We start from the raw sequence: 27347 nt of genomic DNA on the forward strand, positions 1-27347 counted from the left end.
TCTTCAATTATCTGTTACCGCGCGGAGTGTGTGTTAACCTCGCGAGCACGGTCCTTTTATTAATGGCTATTGCCATATGCACGGAACACCTGCGATGACTAACAGTATCGTACGGTTAACTATAATACGACGAGATTACGTTCGCGTAGGCTATTTTCAACGTACATCAATCTTGTTCTTTTCGATCTAGCTGGCGCGCAAACGCGACTGCACCGAGGTCGGATGGTAATTTTGTTAATCGTCGATCTACGGCGCGTCGCTTTAAAAGAAACAGAAATTTACGCGACGCATAGAACGGCGTACACGGTACGGAATATTCAATTATTTTCGTCGAAGGAAATTTCAACAAAGCCATGCCTCGTTTCCTATGTCGTAGTTTGCCTCGAACACGCAGTTTCGACGAACTAATAGCGCGGCTCTTCGAGTACTTCCTTTGCTCCGTTTACTCGCGTGCGACTACATAGGGGATAAACAAATGAAAGGAAACATCTGCTACGCGGCAGGATACAGGTAACAGAACAGCTAAAACGTTTTGCAAATACAGCGCAACCCACGCAACCGGGGAAAGCTGCGCTTCTAAAACGATATCCTATTTTTTAAATGGAAACTTTAAATATATTCGAAGCTCGTCCAGTGATTCGACGTTCAAGGAAGAGTATTACAGCTTGAAAGGGGGACCAACTTTGGTTGTTTCTTGCAAAATGATTTCCTTCGGAATTTAAAAATGAACAACGAACAATGCACCTGTCATTGTCCACCGCGAAACATGAATTTTAACGATGGCCTCTGTATACGCTTTGAAGCTTCGCGATATAATCACTGCAAAGATATTCGTCGATTGTCATACAAAAGACATTCTTCGTCGCAAGTTATAATACGATTCAACAAATTATCGTACATAACAGACCTCGATACGTCGTTGATATTGCTTTTCATTTAATTCGTGCGGAATCCACATAAACTGTTTTACTTAAAATACCGAATGAATCTTACGAAGTACAATTACGAGTGCAACCAAATATTGCCTCAATCAAAATAACTTCCTTGGAAAGCCACACAGCGCTGGAGACGATTATTCCAATCCTCGTAGCAGTGCTGGAACTCGAATACCGGTATAGTCTTCAGCTAGTCGGTTACAGCCGCTTCAATGTTTTCGAGTGTCCCAAAATGACGTCCCTTGAGGTGATTTTTCAATCTCGAGAAGAGGAAAAAATCACAAGGACTCAAGTCGGGCGAATAAGGGGGCTGAGGAGCCACGGGAATATTTTTACTGGACAAAAATACATTTACTGAAATTGCTGTGTGACAAGGCGCACTGTCGTGATGCAACACCCAGTTGTTCTTGATGTTTGGCCTCACACGCACGACCCTTTTTCGAAGTTTTTCTAGAACCTCTCTAGAAACTGTAGTTTTTCGACCGCTTGAAAAAGATCAATACACACGAGCACCGTTTAATTAAAATAACCGAAGTTTTACCGCAACTGTTTCGCACTGTTGTATTTTCGATGCGAACGAAACGATAAACGGAGATTATTTATTTATTTAACAGAGGGAAAATAACTTTGATACGTAAAGCAGAAAAATTACATACGTATTTACTGTTTGTACCGCGCTAGTTTTATGTTTATCGTGAAAAATCTGTAACAAGTATGAACGTCGACGCGAGACGAGACCGTTTATACGTACAAAAATAGAAGATCAAAAAAGAATTCGGTGCTCTTCGAGCGACAATAAACTTAAATCGCGTTGCATGATATCATAACCGTAACTAGAGCATATGAAAGGAGATTTAGAGCGAACAAATATACGCAGGAATTTGCGCTGGACATTTTCAATGGCGTTACATCGGCCTATAGTGAAAGAGACCAGATTGAGATCCTACAATCTAAGATCGATCCAGCAAACGAACAATATATTAGTCTCAACGTAATGGCATTTTCCAAGTAAGCTCTAAGGTTTTGTAAATGGTACAGGCGACCTTTAATATCCTCGGGAAATGAGAGGTCACAGGTGAAAACTGTGCCAAGGTTACGCGTATCCTAGAAATAGAAGTCAGTTGTAACATCTTTAAGACAACAATCGTACGAAACGTACAATTTTCTGCAATGGAAACTGATAGATTTACGATTACAAATATTACCTTCGGTCTTAACGGGTCACTGTATTTGTACGTTAATTATTTATTAAAAACTAGCATTTCGCAACAGTGAAATATACTGCTTGCCGATGCAAATGAATTAAAGACAATAAATATCGAAAAAAAAGGTCGACGACTTCGCATTTTGTCGCAGTCGAAATCGCGACGTTGCAACTTTTATCGTCCAAATAAACGGAAGAAACGTATTTGACGAATCATTTCAACGATAGAACTCTGTAAATTGAACGTCCTGGCAAAACGTGCGCGCATAGTTCTTACGATCTCGGGTGACAGAACGAACGAATTGCCAGAATGGTTTAACGTTCGAAGAAAATGCAGATTCAGTTCTGTTAACACATTTAGATCAGCGTGAGCTTGACAGGCGTTTACAATTGGATCGGAGACAGAAGAAAACAAGAAAGTCGGAATATATGAGTTGGTAAATTGACACGATGACACGAATAAACTCCGGTGGAAGATTTCGAACATTAGATTCAGAATATTTATAATATATTGCAGTACGTTAACCGCATATTATATACTTGCAAACCATGGATCGATTAATTCGTAGAAAAACGAAACGATCGTGGAGAACGAACGACGAAGGTTTACCTGACTTTCCCATCGGTGGTTGTCCGAGTCTGCTGAACCATCTGAGAAATCTTCTGGCCGTGGTTGCGGCCGGTGGTCTGCAACCTTCGAGTATGACAACACCATTATTGTTGTTGTTGTTGTTGATGTTATTGTTGTTCGAAGGTGGACGTTCGGAGGGCGAGGCTCTGCTGTACGGCGACATCCAAGCTGTGGTGGTGCTTTGGATGGTGGCACCCTTCACGGTAGTGATAGAACTGGTTATCTTGGCCGGGTGCGGCACCCAGTCTTCCGAAGCGACTGGCATTTGTCTCGACCTGTCGTCGGACGAGTCGAAAACGAAACCACAAAATGGGAAAGTCATTCAAAGATTTGCTCCCTCCTGTGAAATAGGATTATCGCGTCCACCGAAACTCGACCAGTTCTCGCCCGGCGTCCTCGTGGCTAGCCGACGATCACGAGCGAATCCACGAATCGTGCAGACGAAAATTTTTCTTCCGTGACTTCCGTGATTCGGTGATCACGACCGATTACGATCCTCGTCCGCTTCCTTCGAACCCGGCCAGCGAGTACTTTGCTTCAGCGTTGCTCGGAGATTCGCGGTCGACGATTCCGACGCGTTATCTGCGCTGCTCGGATGTTTGCTTTGCTAGCTGCTCCAACAGTCACGTGCTTCCCGTATACTTGTTGCGCACTACAGCGACGAACGACTCTTTTCGTATTCGAGAAGCGTCGTCGGTCGCGCGATCGCTCCGAACCAGGGTTTATCTTCGCTGATCCGTTCGCATTTGCCGTCGATCAACGAATCGTCGTTACGTATTTCGCAAGATCGTCGTTGATCTTTGTCGAAACACAATTTCACCGTCCCCTCCCCTCTCGCCGTTTGCGCAAACGAACAACGAGGAAAAGATACCACGCGTCCGATCAAAGATATACTCGATAACGATCGCTTTGTCCTTTTCCTCTTGGCACTCGTCGCTAGTCTATCTCCTTCTCTCTCTCTCGCTTGTGAATTTCTTAGAAAGACAGACGACCTAATCGATTTATTTGGTACGTTACAAGGTACTTCGTTTTCGTTGCAGCCTTCCCTACTCTAATACTATGCTAACGCGCCCGGTCATCCGAACCGCGAAAGGTTTCCCGACGACCACCGATCGGCGATTCAACGATTTCCGAGGATCGTTGGCCTCCTACGTCTGGCGAAGATGCACGCGGAACGTAGGTACTTCCTTAAGTAGGATTATTGCACTTTGTCCCACTTTGCTCGATCCGATCCAGGCTCGATTAACGGTTTCTCTTGGACCAGTGCGAGACCGCGTCTCTCGTAAACGCTCGCGGTCGCCGGGTAATTCAAACAGTTTTCTATTAGGTATCGCGCACGGTTACCGGGGAACCAAAATAATATTTCCCTCGTTATTCTCTATTCCCCGATTGTACAAGCTCTTCGGGATTACACCGTCGGCGGCGCGTTTCGAGGTCGAGGTTGATCTTCTCTCGTATCGGTGATCGCTGCTCGGTCGGTCACGTAGATGCCGCATTATCCGCGTTTCGTCGCGCTGTCGTCGACGACTGCTATCCCCGTCGTCCCCGTCTTCGACGTCGACGTCGACGCGCACGGTTCATTCGGTTCAAACGATACAACGTTCTCGCGTCGCTCCGTCTCTCCTCTCTCTCTCTTTCTCTCTCGCGTAACGATCGAGCAAATATTTTTACGCCGCTTCCTATAAACACCGATCCGAGAAGGAAAGGAACGGTCGTACGAAGCGTCGTCCAAGCTGCACGGCTTAACACTTCCTCCCGATCCGGAGAACTCTTAGCGCGTACACTTGTACTATTTTCACTCGGAGTCACAGGCCTCTATCGAAGATCTACTCGCGAGGCATCGTCGGATCACCGTTCGTCAGAGGATCGGTTTAACCCATGTCGATCCGTCGCGAGCAAACGTTCCCGATCGCACCGCCTCGAACCAGTTACGCAGAGAACGATAGGAACCGAACCAAACACAACGCGTGGACACGTCGGCAACGATTCCGATTCTAATCGAGCGTCGCTCGCTTCCCGATCTGACGACAGACTCGAACTGCCACCGACCGCTTCTCTCGACGCTGTCTCTGCCAACTTGCTTCTCCGTGCTCCTCTACCGCTCTCCTCTGTCTACCGGTAGTCTTCCCTCTATCTCCCTCGCTCGTTCTCCCTCTCTTTCTGTGTTGTGTTCGCGCGCGCGTTCCCCTGTCTCCATGCACGCGTACACCTTCGATGCCCACCGACGCCCGCGTCCCAACGCCGCCGACACGCTCTTCCTATACAGCTATATCGCCCCACCATACCGGTACTTTTTCTTCGCCCGACTCCCTCTCGCACTCGGTACTTCGTAACCGTTTCTTTATCTTTTCCTTCCCTCCTACTCCGCTCTTGTCTACAGCTTAGTCCTTCTTGCATACAGTTACTCGCTAAATTCAACGTACACCTACGGCGAGCAACTAGATTTACGGATATCGTTCGACTACCTATTTATATTCAAACTGCTCGCACTCGCGGCTAAAATATCGTTCTTCAAAACTAAAATATCGTTACGTCGATTAAATTCCGTATAAATTGCTAAGATTTTTAAGTTTCATCAATTTTTACGTTCGTATATGGTGTTAGTATAAGCCCGGGGAGACACGATTCCATAGGTAATCTCGAGTGGACGAACGAAGGTAGGTAAACGCGGGAGAAAGAATGTTTCGGAGCAAGATAGATGGAGGCCAGCGCGCATCCACCTCAGCTGACGCACCGTGACTGTGACAGAAGCGCGTTCTTGTGTGAGTACGAGTTAACGTCGCTTCCCTTCGACCGCCCCCACCTTTTTGCGCCCTGACGCAAGGGCATATGTTCCTTGTTTACCTGAATACCGCGATCGCGCGACGCCTAGCGTCCACGAATCCGAACCATGCTCAACCCTTCCTCGCGATCCTCCATTCCATTTCCTTCATACCTTGAAAATAATTGTCTCGAGCCCTTATAAAGAACTTTAAATTAAACATAGTCCGAATAAAGTCGTGTTTGAACTCTTTTTGACGAGGGAAACCTAGCCAATTGACCGACGATACTCCTCCGAAGATACGATTGGAAACAGGGAAGTATTTAAATTTGAATTCGTAGCTGTCATCCGATATGTATGTGGCACAACTTTTTAACGAGACGAGCAACTGCCTTGTAATCCGAGGCGTGCTCACTGTTTGCTCATCCTTGGTGTACGTCGTTCATTCTTTTCGTCGGACGATTCTCCCGTGGTTGGGTCGAATTTCGTTTCTCCACCCCGGATATATAGAAAATTCCGGTCCGGATTTTTTTTTGCACATATTCGGACATTACAGCGCGCGTTAAGCTTCGAGGGCTTTGGGGCACGTTTTCCTGTTATCCGATCGAACTCAAATTTTTTCGAGGTTACTTCGTTGTTAAAGGCGTAAATACAAATAACTGATCGACTCGTGAAACAAATTTAATTCGAATAGACCGGATGGATATTATTGCAACGATCTGCGGAAAGAAGAACGATATTCATTTAGTAGGCGCTCATCCGTTGGCTTCTGCAGAGTGTAAAGTATAATTTCTTACTCCGGTGTAATTAGCGCCGTAATTATAGAAAGAGATTCCGAGAGCTATTTAAATATTCTAGAGAAATATTAACACGATTTAAAATTATAGGAAAAATTAATTTACGCTATAAAAATGTTGGGAGCATGGCTAAGGCAACGTAGAAAGTATGGATTTGAAAAGAAAATTGACAACGACGCTAAACGAGTTTGTGCTTGGAATAATCAAGAACGGCGTTTCAAGATCATTTAAAGGCAATCGGGCAAAAAGCGTTTGGTAAAATGGACCTATGCTGGATTCTTGGCCAAGACTGGATTTTACAAAGGTCCACCCGCGATTTCTTTCTGCAATAGTCAGAACATCATTCCCGTTGAAAATGGAAAGTCGTTGTATTTATTATTCGAGCGAGGAGCGTAACCGCCCGTTCTAAAGACGAAGTAAAAACAGAAAGCGTGTCCAATTGAGTTCACCGAGACTTCACGCCTCTTCCCGCGCCTTCCTACATATTCGTTGATATCCTTTTAAGTAATTGCAACATCGTTTAAAACAAAAACGGAATCTATGTACGCGCTTGATTCGTTCGCCCAGCGAATCGTTATAGAGAAAGGGAAAGTAGATCTTCGATTTATCGGAGGCCTGTGATATACAAGTATTTTGTAGGTTCCAAGGAACAGTTTTAGCAAATCTAATTAATTGAATTGCAGGTACCATGTAAATTACTATAATTTCCAACGAACATCATAACTTACCAAGTGTAATGAACACCGTGTACACGCCCCTCATTAATTACTTCGTTGATTTTTTCGTTCGGTTGTTTCGTAATGCAATCCGTGCACGCGAGGCCCCCGTCTGTACATAAATAGTTGACTATTGTTGCAAGCCGGTAATAATACATTCCGCGACAAGACTGTACGACGTGCACGAAAATGAAATAAAAAATAAATAAGCAGGAATGAAACACGCATTCGCAAGGATTAGGGCCCCATTAATTTTTGGAGGGACACGAGACCAACACTTAATAAATTCAAGAAATAGATTGTAACCGCTTGAAGAATTGTAAAATATTCGGCGACTATAATAACGGCGACTCCGTTCTTATCTTAATCGTTTCATAGTCGCGAGTCTGCTTTCTACGATACGAGGCAAGATAAATACTACGAGGAGGATAAAATGTGATCCTGCTTCTTTTACACGCGAGAATACACCGACATATTTCTTTATCAGATTAAAATCACTGAATTCGTTAACCGGCAAAGTGAAAGTTACGATTCCTTTTATCATATGGAACCATAAATATGTCGCAGAAAACACCCCGCACAGATCTTATGGAAAATGGCCCTCGGTTAACACGTTGACCGCCACACCAAAACTGTACAATTTTAAACGAGACCAAAACTTCGATTTTAATGAATTGTAAACTGCATAACTTAAGATTTGTCTTGGGTACTTATTATCGTAACCTCGCTAAACTGTGTCCTACTCAAATTTATTTAACATTTTAATTTCAATTTCGGAATGAATTGTTTTAGTTCCATAATGGAAAGGTGACGTGGCAGTCAACGTGTTAAATTAGCTGAACTTTTGATATGATGTAGTTCATTATGCCTTGATGAAAAGTTCCAATGGGCTCGTAAATTGAACAGTTTCCGAAATATAGGGGATCAAAAGTCAATAATAGTGCGCCTTATTTTAGACATCCACGTTTGAGCATATTTGAGTGTGAGAAGCACTGTTGTACACTGTCCATTTATTTCACCTCTTAAAACTCAATAGTAGTACTGTGGGCCCTTAAATATTACCCCTTGACCATCTGACCCTCTGACTCCCCTTCAGGAGTAAAAATAAAAAAACGACAAAAAGGTAAAAAATTATCCTGAGCTATACATTCGCGTATCAGTTGTATAACATTATAATCGCGGCTCGCGAATGGTACTTCGTGAAACAATGCGAGCACTCAAAGATAAATGACATTTAAAATGATCCGTTATTGTCAGCGAAACGATTAAAAACAATTTCTATTCGTTCTTTTGCAAGATTGTATCGAACGATTCAACTCCATTTAAACGATAACGCCTTATCGAGTGCAATTTTAGATAAAATTGATCCTAATTGAAATTTTTTACCAAAATTAATGTACGAGTATCGGAAGTAAGTAATCGAAATCGAAATATGCCTTCGTAGGACAAACAAGAGACGCATAATATAAAAATGATACGCTCCAAGATCGCTTCGTAAGCGAACAGTTGACGATACGAATTCACTATCGGAGCAGAAAATTAGAAGTGAGACTGGTATTTCCGAATAAGGCGCGAAACAGACCGAGAGACGGTTAACAAAGACAAGACTGTCGGTCGTCGAGTTGGCAAATGAAATCAATTTCGCTGGGTTTGTAGCGGGAGGTCCGTTGAACGACGATAAGCATTCGTTATTGGACGGGTTCGCATTTAAAGAGACTGTAAAATCTAGATGTCTAGCGCGGACGTTGATCGGCGTCGTCGGTCAGGAGCCACGGAGCAGCGCAGAGATTCCAGTAATTAATCGTAAAACGGTTGGACGCCAGGCACGGTAGTCTTGGTGCAAAAATAGAGGCGCCACCGAGGATTCCGTAATGAGGCTGCGTTATGCAATGCATTAAGGACAGTGCCCTCCGTGTGCGGATTCTTCGAGAATTTCCGTTTTTACACGTGCGAATAACTCGTATTAAGAGAACGGTAATGATCGCGCTCGCGTCACCGAGATCTCCATTTAATATGTATATCTTATTAGACTGGGTCGAATGACACGACGATGCCATCGAGCACCGTCTGGCGTATCGGTATTATCCCTTTCCAACGTTACTGTCTAACAAATTTCAACTCTTTTTCTGGTCTGCAACATCCACCGGGTGACACGATCTGTCGACGATTGGCATATGTAAACTTTGCAAGGCGATAAGTGGGTCTCGAATGTTTTATCAACGAAAATTTGTGGATCAGAAGGACGAAGATTTTTCATTTGGCAAGATAGGATTGCTCGTACGATAAACTGGAAAGGAGAAGTAGGGCACGCTGGCAACGGTGTTTGTAAAAAAAATTGTTAAAGGAACGGTGGGTGCAAAGATCGACAGAGGACGATCGCTCGCCCACGCGGCTTCGATCCCTCCGGGTCCTCGTGCAACTCGAAAAAATCTTTGTCAACGTCGCTGATCATTAAAATACACACTTGACCTAGAATACCTGTAGGTGAAACGAATACGAAGAGACGAGGTTACAGAAGGCTCGAGCAACGAAGAGGTAAAACCAGGATGACAAAGAGGAAGACGTTGCTGGCAACGGTTCAAAGCGCAGCCCGACCTAACTGAAATACTGCAGTACTCCACACTACGTGTCGCATACCAGGTGAAAATATTGCGGAACTGTTAGCTTACCAACCGCGAATATATATCGCATAATCTACAACATAGGAAATTGTCAACGTACTTTCTCCGCCAAATCGAATACGACGCGCGAAAACGCTACGCACGCTTCCGGTTTTGATTGGCTCAACGTCGTAAAAGTCGATCGTTCTCCATCGTTGCAATAGCTTTGAGCAACCTTCTGGAGACTAATTAACGTTTCTTCGAATTTTTAATATTCGCAAGCATATTTAATAAACCGTAACAGGATTTGTCCGAATTTATAATTTCACCGCGTGACCAGAGGAATTTCTTATCTCATTATTTTGTTACAATTACTATATTTTTACACAATTACTGTGCGCAATTAGAGATTCACGTTCCGGTTATAACCTACAAATTAGTGTTTCCCGAAAACGACCCGAAAATGGAGTCGAAACATTGATAGACGATTAAAAGGCTGAAATTAAGTAGCTCCCGTTACGGTGAAATAAATATTTTTAACTGTAAAATAATTATGCCACGTTTCAGGATTCCGTACTATTTCAACGGCTCGATTCTTTACACATCATCGATAACATCTCCCTTCGACTAGTAAATTACTCTGACTGCTGGAAACAATAGGTCGATCGACAAACTGCACATGCTAGTGGGTGATTTTTAGAGAGGAAAAGAATCGGTAGAGCGATCACGTAAATACATCCAAGCAGGATTTCCACTCTAATAACGTTAACATAGTCGGGACGTAGATACGTGGCAACACAGTGGAAGATCTAACAATGCTAACCCACACCGACCAGCCTTTCAACGATTTTCCTAAAATATGGCACGCGTGTGCTTCGTCCATCGTCTTTCGAAGGTATCAAACCTGACCAACCAATCATACCTATGCTTACAAACGATACGAATCGTTTAAAACTTTACCTAGACCAGAATGCCCCTTAAATCTTTCGCGGTTTGGTTCTCGTGACGTACTACCGAGTCAGAAAGTATCAGACTGTTTAGTCTGCGATCGCTCACTTCGTCAATACAATAACACCTTAGCTGGAATCGACAATGTGGGTCGAAATTCCACGTAATAAGTTTTTCTCAAGGTTACATTTTCTGACCACACATCTTTCTCGACGCCATATTAACGCGAGCCTCCAAATAACTTTTATTTCTCGTACTCAGTCGTTACAAGATCATGTTGTACACGTCATTAAACTGGTTCTGACTTTCACTATTACGCCATCCGGTGATACAAACATGGAGTTCTATTTAAAAAATGTCGACGACCTTGAAATCTCGACAAAAATATGACCTTAAGGAAGATTTCACATGCGCCATAACATTTATCCCGTGGAACACAAAAGTAGTCGAGTCGTTCGGGTAACGTGTAATTAGGATGATTATGACGACTCGATGATAAAGGTTGATCAAACTTGTCAAGCCGTTAAAATTGTACTGAAACAACTATCTCCGAGTAATGGCGCTGTGTACGAAAAAAAATCGTGCGTTTGTACAATTGGTTACGTAACGCGACAGTGGCGGGAACTTTTTGAAGAAAATTTCACGCGTGCACTTTCAAAGAGAGATCAATTAATTTTCTACGACGGAAACCAGCAGCAAGAAAGTCATTTCCGCGTATTATAGGAAAGATTTACAGGAAGCTGCGCGCGCTTTCCATTTCTTTAACAGAAGTTGCGAAAACAATGGTCCTTGCGCAACAAATTGTACACACCGTGGCGTTTGGTACGCTTCGTATTTCCAACCATATCCTTCCTTTCTTTCCGTACAAGGATGCGACACAAAACCTTATTCTTCGTCGCGAGAAAAATGCTGATGAGAGAGATCACGGGAATCCGTACTCTGCGCACTTTAACCGTGCCATTTTACCAAATGTTCAAGCTTGTTTTTAAAAACAGAACGCGCGCGACGATCCAGCAAATAATAAACATACGATTAAACTAAATCCCATCGAATTTTCAATGTCACGACGCCAGAAGCAATCGCGTATAAACAAAAGGTGGCCATAAATACACCGACCGTTAGCGCGAACATGAAAATAAACGTGAAACGTTTAAAATAAGCTTAAGACCCAAATAATGGCGAGTGCGCGATCGGAATAGAAAAATAAATTTAGTGCGCTTATAAACGTCTATTAACGAAATGGCAAACGAATAAGAAGATGGTCTCGCGAGTGCTTCGGCCGGTTATTTTGCGTTTATTGCAGCCATTCGTACAGGCATCGTTATTATTTTAACGAGATGGCAAACGTACATGTTATTAAAGTTTAAAAGACGATTAGGGTTTACGATACGATCGGGGCTTCTTTTTTAGTTTCGAGGTTCAATATTTTTGTATTGTTTTCTCGTTTTGTTTACTGAAAAAAATACATATTTTTAGAAATCTTCGGAACAGATACCATTCAAAAAAATATTGTTACGATCGTGGATCGTAAAATGTATATTGGTAACTTTTGACTCTTCCCTATTTTCTTATCTTCGGAAGGTTAATTCTGTTCATTATTAAAACTCTTTAATTAAATCCAACTATAAAACGACGACTGCTGGCGCGTCGTCGTAGTTTTGCACCGTTTCCCGCATAAACGATCGATGCAACCGAAAAAAATACAACTGAAATTTGTCGGTTTTCAAGCCGATGGTATTCGAGCCAGATGCTACGTCGGCGATAGTGCCACTTCAGGGACGCCATTGCGAAAATACCGTTCTTTTGTGCAAAGAAAAGAATCGCCGAATATAATGGTGGTAAAGTACCGGAAGTGACCGGATAGATAAACACCTACCAGAGCGTCTCCTATTCGAGAAAGTGTACCTACTTTTTTCCACATCCGAATTAATTACCAAGTTCCTGGCTTAGCGATGCGTTTGGGGAACCATTTTGCAACGTTCTTTGAAACGTTCGTGCATTTTCCCGCGTCAGTATCGAGTGCACCGATCGATGAACGTCCACGGAAATCGCCGCGCGATACCAAGTAATTTTCAGTTGGCTCGTTGAAAAACATCCAGCGGTCTGGCCAACGATCGTGCAGTCGCATAGTCTGAACGCTCGACACGCGTCTGAGTAAGCAACGATAAGATTAATTCACTTATTCATCTTCTCTTCGGAGAAAAAACTGAACAGAAGAAACCAGTGACTTTGTTTCCGGCTCGTTATCCTCGTATACGTACACGCGTTAACGCGTACCTAGTGGTGCGCGTATCAAAAGACGATAATAAACTTTCTCGGTTTATCACGCCGCCTGTACGTGTCGCCTACATATTCATAATTGTTTACGTCGACTCTGCGTATGGTGCTACGGTTATGCTAACTCGACGATAACAACCATTTTTTTAGACGGATATCCCTACTTTCAACGATTTGTTTCGAACCAATAGTTTCTTTTTAAACAATCTGGATGTATTATTAAATATCACACTCTTTTTACCGTCCTTTCGCGTTGCCTGTTACTATAAAATTGCTGCAAGAATTTTGCAACTCACTGTACGTATTGCGTGCAAACGTACACACTATGTAAGATATTACCATCGACACACGTTACTTATGTTCCAGAAATAAGAACTGTTAATAGAATATTCGCACGAACGGGCGGTTATCGCGTTTTAGAATGTACAATTTTCTGAAACAGTAAGGAAATATAATAGCGCAGATATATCGCGGGGGAACATAAAAGGCATATGTAAAGCGGAACGTTTAGACAAACCTTTTGAAACACTTTTATGGATGCAGCCGTATGAATATTCACGACAGACTCAAATCCTTTGTCCAATATACATATTTGCATTACATCGAACTTTGCTGTTACGTTGGACAAGCATCTTCTTGTGTAAATAAAGCTCGCGTATACTTTTATATTGGCGTTATCGAAACGCGTGTGACATTCAACGACGATAATTACCTACGGAGAACATTAATCTCCCGAACAGTCTACGTCTGCTTATTTGCTCCGAATCTACTTACGTGGCATATTAAAAAGACCGTGTTTTATTAAAAACCAGTCGGTCTCGCGAGTTGAATGTACCTTTAATGCGTAACTGCGAGTGCAAAATTATGCATTCCACTGAGAAACAAGTTATGCATTGCAACTGAGAAAAGAACAAGGAAGTGGTGTGCTCGGAAGTCGATGAAAGAATCAAAACGAACCAGATCAAATATAAAAAGAATAGAAACGCAACGAAACGCGTAAGTACGAATGCGACGGGGCGGTTTCGGATATTTTAATAAACGAAATTTTGTTTGAAAAAGGCGTGACCCATCGACAGGTCACGCGGCAGCCAAAGTGTTAAGATCGACTGTAAACTTCATTACACTTTCCAATTTTAACAACGTCAAGCAAAATAGAAAGTCCGCCGGTTCACGCTTACGTCAAAGAAAAAGAAACCTCTATTTCTGGTTTCAACCACTATCGATAGCAATTAGTCAAAGTCAACGTTTCTCGAATCAGTGCAGAACATTTTACGGCCGTGTTTGATTCGCCGCGTTGCGTTACCGCGATAATTAATAAAAGTACGCGATAGATTTCGACCAGCGTTGATTTCATTCCGTAATTAGGCGTACCCGGCGCCTCTTCGCGCTAGTTTACGAGAAGTTATCTTCGACTACGATGTATTAGCAATGCCACCGCGCTCGACCGGTGCATGTTTATGCAAACGAGGTCTCCAACCTGTATCGATACTGTTGCCGTTGACGTGCTCCGAAATTCGCAAAAATCGAAGATCGACGTTTTAATCGACCAACATTTAAACTTAAGAACAACGTGACATTCTCTGCTACGGTGTAATAAAGAATTACATCGATAAAATTGTCCGAATAGAGGTTAGAAAATAAAAAAATTTCCGAATACAACGATACAGCGAGCGAATATAGACACGCTTACGTTGCGAATAGTTTTCATCCGGACTTGCGATTGACGTTAATCATGGCTCGCTTTAACCTTGCACATTCCCGCGTTTTAACTCGGAACGAAGTTAAGAAGCAAAATGCGCGCTCATTAATCCGTTTAATTATGCCGACACGGAAGCACCGCGCAAAGTCTCGATGCGACAGAGCTGTACAATGTTACATATCACCCAGTGATCACTGTACAGAACTTAACGATCCCTGTCGTTTCCTTGACTTCCCTACTGTACTAGGTGTCTAAAAGTTATAGAACAAATCGCGACGAAAGACACTGGAAAGCCTTACACATATAGTAACAGTGAGCAAAAGCGTGTATGCAAGTTGATATCTACCGAACAGATACAGTATTTTTTTGTCTCGTATTTTACTGGTACTGCATAAAAGACCACTATTATTTCCACTAACAATTCGTAGTCTTCACAAAAGAAACAGAGACAAATGACGCGAGTCCTCGCGTCGAGCACGTGACTTTTCGTCAATTCGAACGCATATACCATTCTATGTGTGTTCGTACGAGCAGAGTGAGTCATCGAAGCAGCTATTTTTACCATTGACAATTTCAACAATTTCCAAATCGTTTAGAAGCTATTTCTGCGAGGGAAACATTTTCGTAAAATTTTCAGAATGTTGTTTTTGGTCCGAGTCTCGTATTTTCAACGAGTAAAATAGCTTAGGGGTTGAGCACGTACCTTCTTGGTTGGGATTGTTAACGTTAGGATTAGGATGAGAAGTCAAAGAGGACGGCGTCTCGTCCTCGGCGACGCCCATCGTTGTTGCCGCTGTTTGCTGATGATGCGTCTCCACCTCTGTAGCCTCTTCGCACCTGTGAAAAAAATCACATTGCAAACTTTGCTCCCCGTGTTGAGCCGCGCTGGCGGAATTCGACAAATATTTTCGTTTCTAATCTTACACTATCTTACAGTTTGTTCTACATTTTTAGATCACCGCCGGTGATATACGACGATCGAGTTGAACGGAATCTTCTGACGACTAACGAGAAAAGCCACCTTTCAAGAGGTATTCCATTTTTTCCATACAAATTTTAAAGACGATCGAAAGGGCGGAAATCCTTTGATTCGCTAACAGTCACGACATTGCTAAGCGTTTTGCGGTTTGGCACGAGACAGCGTTTTTCTCCGATCGTTTTCATGCCTTCGCGGATAGAAAGTGCTTACGTAAAGCTTCGCTTTACTTACTGACAGTGGCAGAGTCAAGGACCCGATGCGGCTACTATGAGAAACGAACGAGCATGCACCCACGTAAACTGCCGCATACACGTTAACAAGACGCTGTACAAATAAGTATCAACATCGAATTGCGTCTCGTCGAGGTATCGCTCGAGAAACCTCTACGGTTCACCAACGAATCGAAACGCCGTGTACAAATTAAACAGTCCAAAACAGCAATTAAATTACCACCTATAACGTTTGAGATTATATAATTACGTAATTAACTGCGAGATCCATTGTATACAAATTTGTTCCCCGATAGTCATCTTTTTGCTACGTTCCTGCATAGCAGAAACGACGTAGCCCAATTATTTGCAACCTATTTTTAGTCGATTTATACTTTTGACGATGACTCACCTCCTACTTTCCCTTACGGTATTACTATTAATATTTCTGAGCTGCCTATTAACTTCAAGCGATATATTCGACATAATGGATTCCCTCGCGCCAACAAAAGCCCTGGAAGTGTGCTACCAATTTATTGAATGTCACAAATTATACTATGGTTTAAAACTTATTTTGTGCAGATAAACGAATACAACGAGTCGTTATCCTTGTGGAAATTAGTAGGTTTATTGAACTTGCTCGATCGCATGTTTCCAGCAAATTAACATGCTCTAAAAATTTCCGACAAACACCGAACACGTTATTGCGCGCATCGATACCAAGGTAGAATTTTTCGAAATAGCATGTTTTGATAATTGGCATTCGAGAAATCCATTCTATGGAATTGGAAACACATTTTTGTCCACCTGATAAAGTAGACCACGAGCTAATCTAGCTGTTAATATCTGGTTATTTGGTCATTCGTGTATAAAATATCGAAGAGACTCTGACCTACATTTAGAGAACCGTCGACGATTTATTAGAAACTGGGGTCACGAGGACTTTGATACTTATTATTTCCAGTTGATAATATTTCTGGAGATTAATTTCGATGTCCTCCAAACTTTTCCACCGATTACTAGTTTATTGTTGTTCGCGCACGCGTCCTTGCCCGAATGTAATTGAAACGTAAATCTGAGCATAATGGCGTATTTGTTGCGAAGTAAACTTATCTAGCTCCGCGTTATCCGAGTGCATCCTGTACAATTGTATCGCCCCGAGTACGATATGACAAAGTGTAAGATTGACGCATACGAAATGTTGTCTTTTTCGATCAAACTCTCCATATCTAATCGAAATAATTCTCAAGCGATTCCCCGTGTTTTTCCAGACGATCGACAAATTTGTTATTTAGGCCTAATGAGAAGCACAATGAAAAATGATTATTTTAGAAAAAGTTCTCTAGTTAGCTACGTTTACTGAAACTTTTGAACGTCGATCGAGATCTTTTCTACTTATCTATCGCCACAGAACGAGTAACATCCGTTTTAAACAATCTCGTTCCAAATCTCATTGTTCCCCCGACCTTCGTCCTGCTAGTACGGTAAACCCACCATGTTAACGCGTAATATAGGAGTTCCGTAATAATGAAAACCACGAGATTCGAGACGTACAGCTCGTAAAAAATGTGACGGTACGTTACGGCGGTGTAAAAAGAAAACACAATTTGTCGTGTTCTTTCCAAGAGCAACCGAACTGACGCAATACCACAAAACCACTGCATGGAAACACACATGCACGTATCGAGGAGTTTACGGAACTGGGAATCCCCATGTGTTGCTGTACATGAGACTGCCTGTACCGCGTTATACGAGCGTGATTCACGACGGTATATGAGGATTTTCGCACTTTTTTCGCCACGTTATAGGAATCTCAGTTAACAAGTCCGTGTTGTACGAAGGTTTTCTGCCATTTACAATCTTCCATCCTCGACCCTGAGGCATACTTTTACAATCACGATATTTACGATCCTCGCGAGAGTCGAAATTCGAAGCATTGCATATGGCGGCTTGATAATAATTTTAAGCACGATGCTTGCAAGTGTCGCGGTACGCGCTCGACGAAATAGAGACGAGGATATCACGGTGTCCCTAACTGTATATTGACCTCCGATGCCAACTGCCGTAAACACGTACTATTCCACATCTCGCGCTCGACTAACTGCTCGTAAACTTTCCTTATTTAAAAGCTCCAACGCGACGACAATTTTCCTCTCGGGGAGCGAAATTTTACCATCGTTATTAAACAGCGTCTTACGTCGTATCGATCGATCTATTCTCGAACGGTGCTCGTTCTATTATTAATAATGAAAATTCTGCTTAGACGTTAAACGAATGCGGCAGAATGATTTGCACAGAAGCCGCGGGGCAAAACTGAAAATTAAGACCTAAATAAATCCAGGTTCGCCAACGTAAAATTGTGATTTATTCGCGGCAGAACGGTCCGAAGGTTCGTTCGCAGGCTGAACAGACTTGACAGAGCGTAGCTCCGTAGTGAAACAGGCTCCGTCGACTCGACCGAGGAGACTCCGGTCGTTTCTCCTTCGGCCAACGACCGTCTTTTCTCTCTACCTTTAGTTTCGTGCGTCCGTAAGTGTACACGTCCGACCGACGTCCACGACGCCGCTCCCTTTACGCGCGTCTCTAGATAAATGCGACATTTACCAACCAAACGTATGCACACGCATCCAAAACGTCGATTTTTCCGAATAAAAACCAGCATCGAGACGCGAGACGATTCCTAATCGATTTCGAGTAAAATACCACTCGAAACTCGATCTTCTGGAATTTTCTAATGCAGAATGTACAAAAATGTTTTTGCCTCGCTACCATAGCTATTCTACACCCTTAGAACGGTGATCTACTATTATAATTTATGATAGAATTTTAACCAAACCTTTTAGTGGAAGATTCTAGAGACCAAAATAAAAAAATTTCAAATCGTTATAAAAAAATTATTTTTGGTTGCAGGGGTCAATTACAATCATTTTTGGTCAACACACATACCTCCAAAATCCTACGCACTTTCGAGAAAAAAATTCGAGTAGGTGCTTTTTTAGCGAAATTAAACAGTTTCAAATCGTTCTAAAAAAATTATTTTTGGTTGCAGGGGTCAATTACAATCATTTTTGGTCAACACACATACCTCCGAAATCCTACGCACTTTCGAGAAAAAAATTCGAGTAGGTGCTTTTTTAGCGAAATTAAACAGTTTCAAATCGTTCTAAAAAAATTATTTTTGGTTGCAGGGGTCAATTACAATCATTTTTGGTCAATACACATACCCCCAAAATCTTACGTCCTTTCGGGAAAAAAAATTCTTTACCGAAAATATACTGTGTGGCCGGAAATGTTTCTACAACTTTTTAACAAAGCCTCAATCAACAAATTTATATCCTTGATTTTCGTCTTATTTTGGCCTCTAGAATCTCCCATTAAAATTTTTCCCAGAGATGACCGAACACCCTGTATGTTTGAAGAAATTCCAGGAAGCTGGAAAAAAACAAAAGTTCCCATGTATTTGCACGGGAATTTCCTGGATTCCAATAGAACGAATAAATTCACTTACAAAACTTTCGAAAAAGTTCACGAAAATTAATCGTAATCATATTTTCTTGAGGTGTTTGCTGCAATGCATCGAGACAAATACATACACGTGTTTAACGTAAAAACAATATAGAAAACATTTTAGATTGTGATTGTGCGTAACAAATATAGCAAAGTTACACCAGTTTTGGGACATTCGGTATCTGAAACGACAAAAGAGTGGACGTCTGCGTGTTCGATGTCGTGCGTGAACCGTAAACGCATTATGTTTCAAACGTGCACACGATTAGCAAGATAAGATGTTCAAGCAAAGCGAGAATTTGATGATTTCGTGGAAGAAAGAGATCAAGAAACGAAGGTGAGTTGGAAAGCATTTGAAGAGAACAAGACCGGTTCCACGCGCGTTCCTGTCACGATATTTCTTAGATGTGTGGAGAAGCACAAAGACGTATGTACATAACAACACCGTTGATAGAATGCACGTACGATGGTGTGCGTGGAAAGAAGCGTACGCGCGGCAAGCGCGAACATGTATAAAGGGATTGTGCAGAGTTCGATGTAAATGAATCGTGTTTATAACAATAGTTCCTGCTCGTTATATCAGCAGCCTTTCCTACCGTGTACGAAGAGCGTATGCCACACACTGTCTTATGCCCGGTGGAAAGCCGTTGCTGGCAACGGGACCATTTCTTCTCCTTTCGCCATAATTTTCACGAGGGACTAACACCGCTGTACGCCGAAGACACACTGTACTCACATCTTAATACGCGACTCCGTCTTGAAGCTGCATTCGTAGGCCCGTAGTATTCGATGATTGGATGCTATAGAACTCGCGTCAGCTCTTTGGCCGAAGTTACTCTTAATCGTATTTGATATTCCACTGTACTCCACTCACTCACTACCGCACTCCCCTCGACCCTCGAATAAGATAGGCGATACACTCGCGAGCTGCGGACCTACCGAGCTGCCAGCTTACCAGCTACCGTCCCGAGAGTCCCGGCCAATTCTCGATGTCCGTTTTTCGCGCCGACAACTTTGTTCACCTTTTGGTCGCACAACGAACTCGTCACTGATCCGCACCGAATAACGAATCCCTTTCTTCTCGAATCCCTAAAAATCGTTCGCCCGGGAACGATTCCACCTTAATACACAATGAACGCGTGTATACGAACCGTGAAAATCGTGAAAACGATGAGATATTGACAAATACGTCGCGGCGTCGCGACACCGTCGACTAAATTTCACTCGGCCACCAGCTGGCGCCACATTGCAAACCGTCCGTCGTCCTTTAACTCGTTAAAACAGAGGTTCCCAACCTTCTACGCATGTCGATTCCTTTCATTCGATATTCTAATCCTTTCCCTGTACTGATAAGAAACGAGAATTAAGTACCAACAGAATAAAAAATGACTAAAAACAAACGTAACAGAATTTCTCTAAATTGATATCGACTGTCGCCACACTATTAATTATATATAACTGAAATATGATGTTGATGTAATATAATATGAAGTAAAATGTATTTTGCTACTTAATAACTTGTTGCTAAGTAACTAAATCTATAAGATCCTTAGACTTAATATTTATAATCAATACCTTTTATATCCAAATTGAAAGCAATAAATCTTAAATATAGATCACTTCTTTGTTTACGAAACATGTTTCTTGATTTACATGTATGACAAATATAACGTACTAATTATTGTCAAAATTTACGAACTTCATTAACCCAACACTTTAAATATTACATCTATTTTATAATTGTAATAATTTGCAGACAATGTGTAATGTTAATTATTTATTATTGTTTTAAAAATCGCTAGTATCGATCAATGAACTTGAACTTTATGTTGGTCAAATATACGTCTACATACAGATATGAAATTTATGCAAAACTTTTCAGAAACTCTGGCAGAATTTTCTAAATTACTTCTATTCGATTTAGATAAACTTTTGCTATCTTTATTTTTCAATTCACGGCATATGATTATTTTTTAATAAACTGCATGTATCCATAAATATGGCGGGATTGTTTAAGAAATCGAAGTCGACGTTATTTTTTTAAGTCGAATTGTTAAGAAACTGAACAAAATTGTTACTCCCTTGTTCACACCTTAAGAATTTATTCTGGCTAATCGTGCAACTTCGAGTAAAACTTCTAATATGTATTTTTCTAGTAACGTACTTGGTACAATTGTTCTAACCTAAAACGTACCTTTTATTATATTGAAAAAGACATTTTCCCAGATAGATTTAATTAGCTGCAAAGAAATACATTTGAATACCTTAAAATATACAGTGTACTCGTTAGAGTTGAATATATTTTATCACATAATGGATAACATATTTGGTAAAGAAGATTCTGGAAATGAAAGCGAACACATAGATATTGATGATAAAGAAGACAAGTACAATAATTCTCAAAATTCTGAGTCCAAAGACGCGGAACCAATGGATGCTGATAATTTACAGGTCAAGGTATATTTATAATGTCTAAAATAATTAGGTTATTTTATTTCATTTATTTTGAATTTCTGTTTATTACTCTCAACATTAGGTAGAATCAGATGCAATGAGTTCTCAGTCTCAATCAGATGCGGATGATATGGGCTCTAATTCGTTGTATGCAGTACCTGAGGATCAATTAGAAATTGTAAAGCATGAAGTTGAAAATAGAGAAGAAGAACAAATTACTGAAGATATATTTGGGAATGATATACTACTATCACATAGAAATTCAACAAATGTTAAGGAAAGACGTGAAAGTAAAGAGAAAAGTAAAAAAGAATTGGAGGAGGAGGAAAGGGAAAAAATGCAGTATGTACTTCAGTTTTTTGTTATTTGTTTACATATTATTTTCTAAGTACATACTGATGTATCTGTGTTTGTTTATTAACAGGGTATTAGTCTCAAATTTTACAGAGGATCAGTTGGATAGATATGAAATGTACAGAAGAGCAGCTTTTCCAAAAGCAGCTATAAAGAGGGTAATACATTTCTGACCTATTTTTTTGAAACGTTTTTTAAATATATTTTGTAATTTGCATTTGTTGTTGCAGATTATGCAAACCATAACAGGTTGTTCTGTATCGCAGAACGTAGTTATCGCTATGTCCGGTATTGCAAAAGTATTTGTAGGAGAAATTGTAGAAGAAGGTATATCGTGAATTTTTAACTAAAACCTTTAACAAAGTGAAACTTTTTTCGTTTGACAATTTTAATTTTGAATACAGCTCTTGATGTCATGGAAGCGCATCAAGAAACAGGACCGTTACAGCCGAAACATCTAAGAGAAGCGGTTAGAAGATTGAGACTTCAGGGACAAATTCCAAATGGTCGTGCTCATAAAGCATTTTTTAGGTTATGAATGCTTTACAATATAGTTGATTAAAATTGTGATTCTAATTTTTAAACAAAAGTATAGAGTAACATAGAAGAATGTAAGGGTATGTTAGTTTGAAATAATGATATTTATATGTAAGCTATATAACAACAAACAATCCTATTATAACCTAGAAATTTGTATCATCTCTTAAAGCAAATAATAATTATTATGTTTCAAAACTTGTATTTTTTGTTTTCGTTTCGTAATTACTATAATTTTATGTATTTTGTACTGTAGGTATAAGAAAACATTTTTTTGTAAACAACTTGAATATATTCTCAAATACCATACATATGCAGCATATGATTAAAGCTGTCAAATAAATTGTTATTTTCTAACGAAATCAATTTCTGTATGGACATTAACTAATTCTTCCTGTTTGTACATTAATTCCATCAAACTGATAGAGCATCCGAAGGGATTAACATGATATGCAATTATTATCTGCACTGGTATTAACACACTGCTTAGGTTGTGTTTTCCTAGAAGGTTCCGATGACGAAGGTGAATTTAAAAAACTGTGCACCTTTAGATCGACGGAAAATGATTTAAAACGTGATTCAAATAATTTGACAGAAGAAAATATTCATTTAGCCAACGTTGATTCAATACATCGGATGAAGTTTAACGAATTAGTACCTCAAGGACACGAAAAAAAGTCATTCATTATAAATTCGCGCCATAATTTTTGTTGTCTTAAAAATTCAATAAATTATCATCGAAGGTTGCTCAGTTACACAGAAAAAAATAGTTATAAACATCCAGGTAGCGAACAATTTCGAGAAACAGGTGCTGGATTGCGTAAAAAGAAACAAAAAATTTTTCCGAAGGAAGTAGAGAAAACTGACGAAAACCGTAAGTATATAAAATAATACTTATTACTTTATCGTCTTGTTTTAATATCAGTACACATTAAAACTAATTTAAACACAGTGTAAATATATATAATATAAATAAAATGTTACAGATAACGTGCAATGGGACGAATGGGGAAATTGGAGTACTTGTAGCGTAACTTGTGGAAGTGGTCGACAAGTTCGATGGCGCCATTGTTCAACCGGAAACTGCATAAAAGGATTAAAGAAAGCACAAATAAAACCTTGTCGATTAAACGATTGTAATTCTAAAAATATTCTTCACTGGCTCGGAATTTAAATCTCAACAATAAATTTATTAATTTCACAAATAACCATACACCATTTCACATAACTACAACGGTATAGTTTAACGTTTATCACAATAACAGTTTATGTTAAACGTAACGTGAATTATTTATTTCACAAAGCATCACGTTAAATTCTAGTTGTTTATACTGTATGCACTTCAAATTTTAAATAAATATATATGATTCTGAAATTTATTTTCGTTTTTAGATAAGTTGGCGTTCACTTCGTAAATTACAATCGAATCTATCGAATCAAACTTCATTCAGTTGGAAGTTACGTGAAGTTAGAATTAAAAAAGACAACCGGTGGTGCAAATGCTATATGAATTTAAAAAAACGTTTGTTAAATTATTAGTAATTGGACTCGTTATTACGGAATGTTTAATACTTTTGGAGCGTATCAGTGTTTTAAGTAGTAATCTGCCGTTTTCTTCGTATCGAAAAACAGCTTCTACATTTAAAGTGGAATATGTTCCAAAGGAAAGTTTGCAACATGTGGAACAGTCGTTTAAAGCAGCGAACGGTTACGAAAACGATAAAAATGTAAGAAGTGAGGAAACTGAGGAAAATGGTATGTAAAACCAAAAAATTATAAAATCATCAAATAATTAGTTTTATACTTTAACAATAAATAATATAAATGCATGGCGAAGCATATAAATATTGAAACATATCAAAATATTTAACAGTTAATATAGTTATAATCGATCAATAAATTTAAGTAAATATATCATTCATAATCATTTGTCTTTTTTTAAAGACATTCTGGAGTACTAAAACTAATCAGTTTTTTATAACTCATGTACTAAATATTGAAAATTACATATATGTATAATGTACAAAATCTGTTTCGTAATTTTGTTGAATCTTTAAAGACTGTTATCTGATACACAAATATTGTGATGGTAGGTAGAATGAGTAGACAAGGACCAAAAATATGGGATCAATGGGGGAAGTGGTCTAGTTGTAGTGTCACTTGTGGAATAGGAAAAATAGCAAGATGGAGGCACTGTATAGATGGAAGTTGTTTTGTAGGTGAAAAGAAAGCACAATTAAAGACCTGTACACTTGCTGCATGCTAATCATTTGTCCTAATTGCAATTTCTGGTAAATTGATAATATAAATGAACAAAATACTTATAAGCTGGATAATGGTAACTATTTTGCAGTTACACAGCAATTTCGTATGCAACATATTTTGCATCTCAATCCTGAAAATAATCACAATTAAACTTGCTAGCATATTTTCATTCCATACCTAAAATAAAATATTAATTTACCCAATACGGCTTGTTCTTAAAATATTTAAAATTTCTTTTCAATGTGCAATACATTTTCATCTTTGAGATTAATTAACAAAGGTAATAAATTACATTTTATAAATAAAAAGTGTATCTTTTAATCGCTGCTAAAGTAATCATTTGCTCTATAAATTGTTGGTGCTTCGTATATGGGTACTTTATTAGGTAGCACAGGTTCTTGATTTTTTTTCTGAAACACAATGTAGTCCACATAAGTATTCCGCAGAAATTATAAACATAATTGTTACTTACAAAGAAGGATAAAGGATTTAACATTCCAAATAGTCTATCAGAAATTCCTAATTCGGCTTCTGCATTATCAACAGCAGCTTCTAAAGTAGTTAGATTTACATTAGCCATTGCTATAACATGTTCTAGGGCATCAATTCGTCTGCATAGATTTATAACTTCTTGTTGTGCATCTTCCAACCTTGGAATGTGTTGATCAATACATTGCGAACTTTCAGATTGAACCTTTCAACACAAAACATAATAAATACTTTATATATTCGATGAAAACATAAAATCGACATCAATTATAATTTCTAACCATTTCGATAATAGACTGAAATTCTTCTAAGCGCATCATTACATCTTCGATCGTATCGTGGAAACTTTTCATCTGTAATTTAATTTTGTATTAATTTATATATTCTACGATATACTGATTATTAATATCGTTTGCTAGACATGCGTATAGGTTATGTAAAATATAATACTTACTTGATTGCTTAAATCTAATTTTGCATAATTTGCATAGTCCTTGGCTAATTCCTCGGCTATTGTAGCAATATGCGAAGACATTTTTAGTTTCTTATGAGGATTTATACGAGCGATAAAAAATTGTTTACATAGCTTGCCATCAAACAGACACTTTCAAACGTCCAAGACGCCATTTTCTTATGACAGCTTAAAATAAAAATCCGTATCACAGATTTTATCGATCGAATTACAGATCAGAAGCTGTTTATCTTTTATTCGTTATTACTTAGATAAATATTTTATCCCTATCGTTTTACATAATTTTCATCGGGCGTTGGCAAAGTTATCAAGCGAGTGACTATAATGTTTTTCTTGAGCAGCTTTTCTAAATTGCAATGTTTTGTAATGTAAATGTGTTTCGAAAGTAATTGTTCGAGTTATGTCGTAGATACGTTTATGATTTACAAGTATTGAGATAGATTGTGAGACATTTGAGTAATTACGTATTGTTGCCCCTTTAACACGGCCAATGGCAGATTTAAAAAATATAGATAGAAATTTTCGGAAAGAACTGAACGGTTTATATAGAAAGGTCAACGGACTCTAGTGTACATCGACTTTACGTAATGTTTTGCGTAACTAGAGAACTACGAGTGCACGTTTAGCGAAAGGAGTAAATATAATATTGTTGTCTGACGGAAACGTTTCAGAAAATGTTAAAATATGGCGACAGTAACCGTATTAATCCTATTATGTAGCAACCTTTCACGAAACTGTTGCTACGTGATACAATGTTCATGAACTCTGTAGAGAACAAAAGTTTCTTTTATATCTCGTACGGTGTAAAGTGGAATCAATAATCTAGATCTATACGTATCGATTTTTTGCTATCGATAATTGCCTAACTTGTATTTCCTCGAGCAGAGAATGTAAAACGTAGAGTAGTTTACATAGGTGAAAGATTGCTCGTATTATATACAATTGTATGTTGTTGTAAAAAAGTCCTTCAAATTTATAGCGCAACAGTGATTATCGAACGTTTGCGACATAAGGTGTTACGCGATTATTATAGAAAGTGGTAATAATTTAATGATACAATTTAATGTTGATTTCGAATTGGTTGACTCTGCGACATGCACGAAGAGATACAAATGTTTGCCCATCGTAATGTTCATACGCATAAATCTTAGTTGTCTGAGCATTTCGCAATGATAATACGTCGAATTGTATATTCACTGCTAACGATGGTTTACAAATTCCAGTAATAGCGAAATGTGATGACATTTACAAGATTTATAATTTTCATACAAACGACACCCCGTACTGTGCAAAATGACAAATATTATATTTAATTCTCACTATCTTATCGATGTTATCAAAAACTCATGTACCATTTCTTTGATATCTATTTCGATATTGAAACTGCATGTTAAAATATTGATAAAGCGTGATAGTATGGTATCATTGGTAAGTAGTATGCGGACAATGTTGAGTAATGTTTGCGTAGTCGTAAATTTTTCGAAGCCTGACCCGATATGACTGGCAATTTTTA

The 27347-nt window shown here is 39.5% G+C and overlaps 3 protein-coding genes across 9 annotated transcripts in view; 1 reads left to right on the forward strand and 2 right to left on the reverse strand.

Annotated features, from left to right (window-relative positions):
- The window catches only part of LOC122401495 (serine/threonine-protein kinase tricornered), a 64823-nt gene extending 44420 nt beyond the window's left edge, over window positions 1–20403 (reverse strand). The window contains exons 1-2 of one of the 5 annotated variants that reach the window (XM_043403658.1): window positions 20000–20403; window positions 15272–15405 (exon numbers count right to left, since the gene is read on the reverse strand). In XM_043403658.1, the coding sequence (XP_043259593.1) occupies window positions 15272–15405; window positions 20000–20001 (136 nt within the window). In that variant the 5' untranslated portion in view covers window positions 20002–20403. The other 4 variants (XM_043403659.1, XM_043403660.1, XM_043403661.1 and 1 more) reach the window with 4 other exon arrangements.
- An 876-nt stretch (window positions 20404–21279) lies between these two features.
- Window positions 21280–22718, forward strand: LOC122401475 (transcription initiation factor TFIID subunit 11). 2 transcript variants are annotated; one of them, XM_043403620.1, is made up of 5 exons: window positions 21280–21720; window positions 21800–22059; window positions 22142–22229; window positions 22302–22398; window positions 22476–22718. In XM_043403620.1, the coding sequence occupies exons 1-5, from the start codon at window positions 21577–21579 to the stop codon at window positions 22607–22609; spliced, it is 723 nt and encodes a 240-aa protein (XP_043259555.1). In that variant the 5' UTR covers window positions 21280–21576; the 3' UTR covers window positions 22610–22718. The 2 variants fall into 2 exon arrangements, with proteins under 2 accessions (XP_043259555.1, XP_043259556.1); XM_043403621.1 differs by having other exon boundaries at window positions 21280–21714.
- Window positions 22719–24882: 2164 nt separating this feature from the next.
- On the reverse strand, window positions 24883–26000 carry LOC122401537 (biogenesis of lysosome-related organelles complex 1 subunit 4). 2 transcript variants are annotated; one of them, XR_006259445.1, is made up of 5 exons: window positions 25817–26000; window positions 25644–25715; window positions 25346–25567; window positions 25073–25283; window positions 24883–25003 (listed from the first exon to the last, which is right to left on the reverse strand). XR_006259445.1 is itself a non-coding variant. In XM_043403737.1 (5 exons), exons 1-4 carry the CDS (start codon window positions 25895–25897, stop codon window positions 25191–25193), a joined length of 468 nt encoding a protein of 155 aa, XP_043259672.1. In that variant the 5' UTR covers window positions 25898–26000; the 3' UTR covers window positions 24927–25003; window positions 25166–25190. The 2 variants fall into 2 exon arrangements, 1 of the variants encoding a protein (XP_043259672.1); XM_043403737.1 differs by having other exon boundaries at window positions 24927–25003; window positions 25166–25283.
- Between the last annotated feature and the right edge of the window lie 1347 nt (window positions 26001–27347).

This window comes from Colletes gigas, unplaced genomic scaffold, assembly GCF_013123115.1.
Source record: "Colletes gigas isolate AHSC1104 unplaced genomic scaffold, ASM1312311v1 Colletes_gigas_Sc00025, whole genome shotgun sequence".
Lineage (NCBI taxonomy): Eukaryota > Metazoa > Arthropoda > Insecta > Hymenoptera > Colletidae > Colletes > Colletes gigas.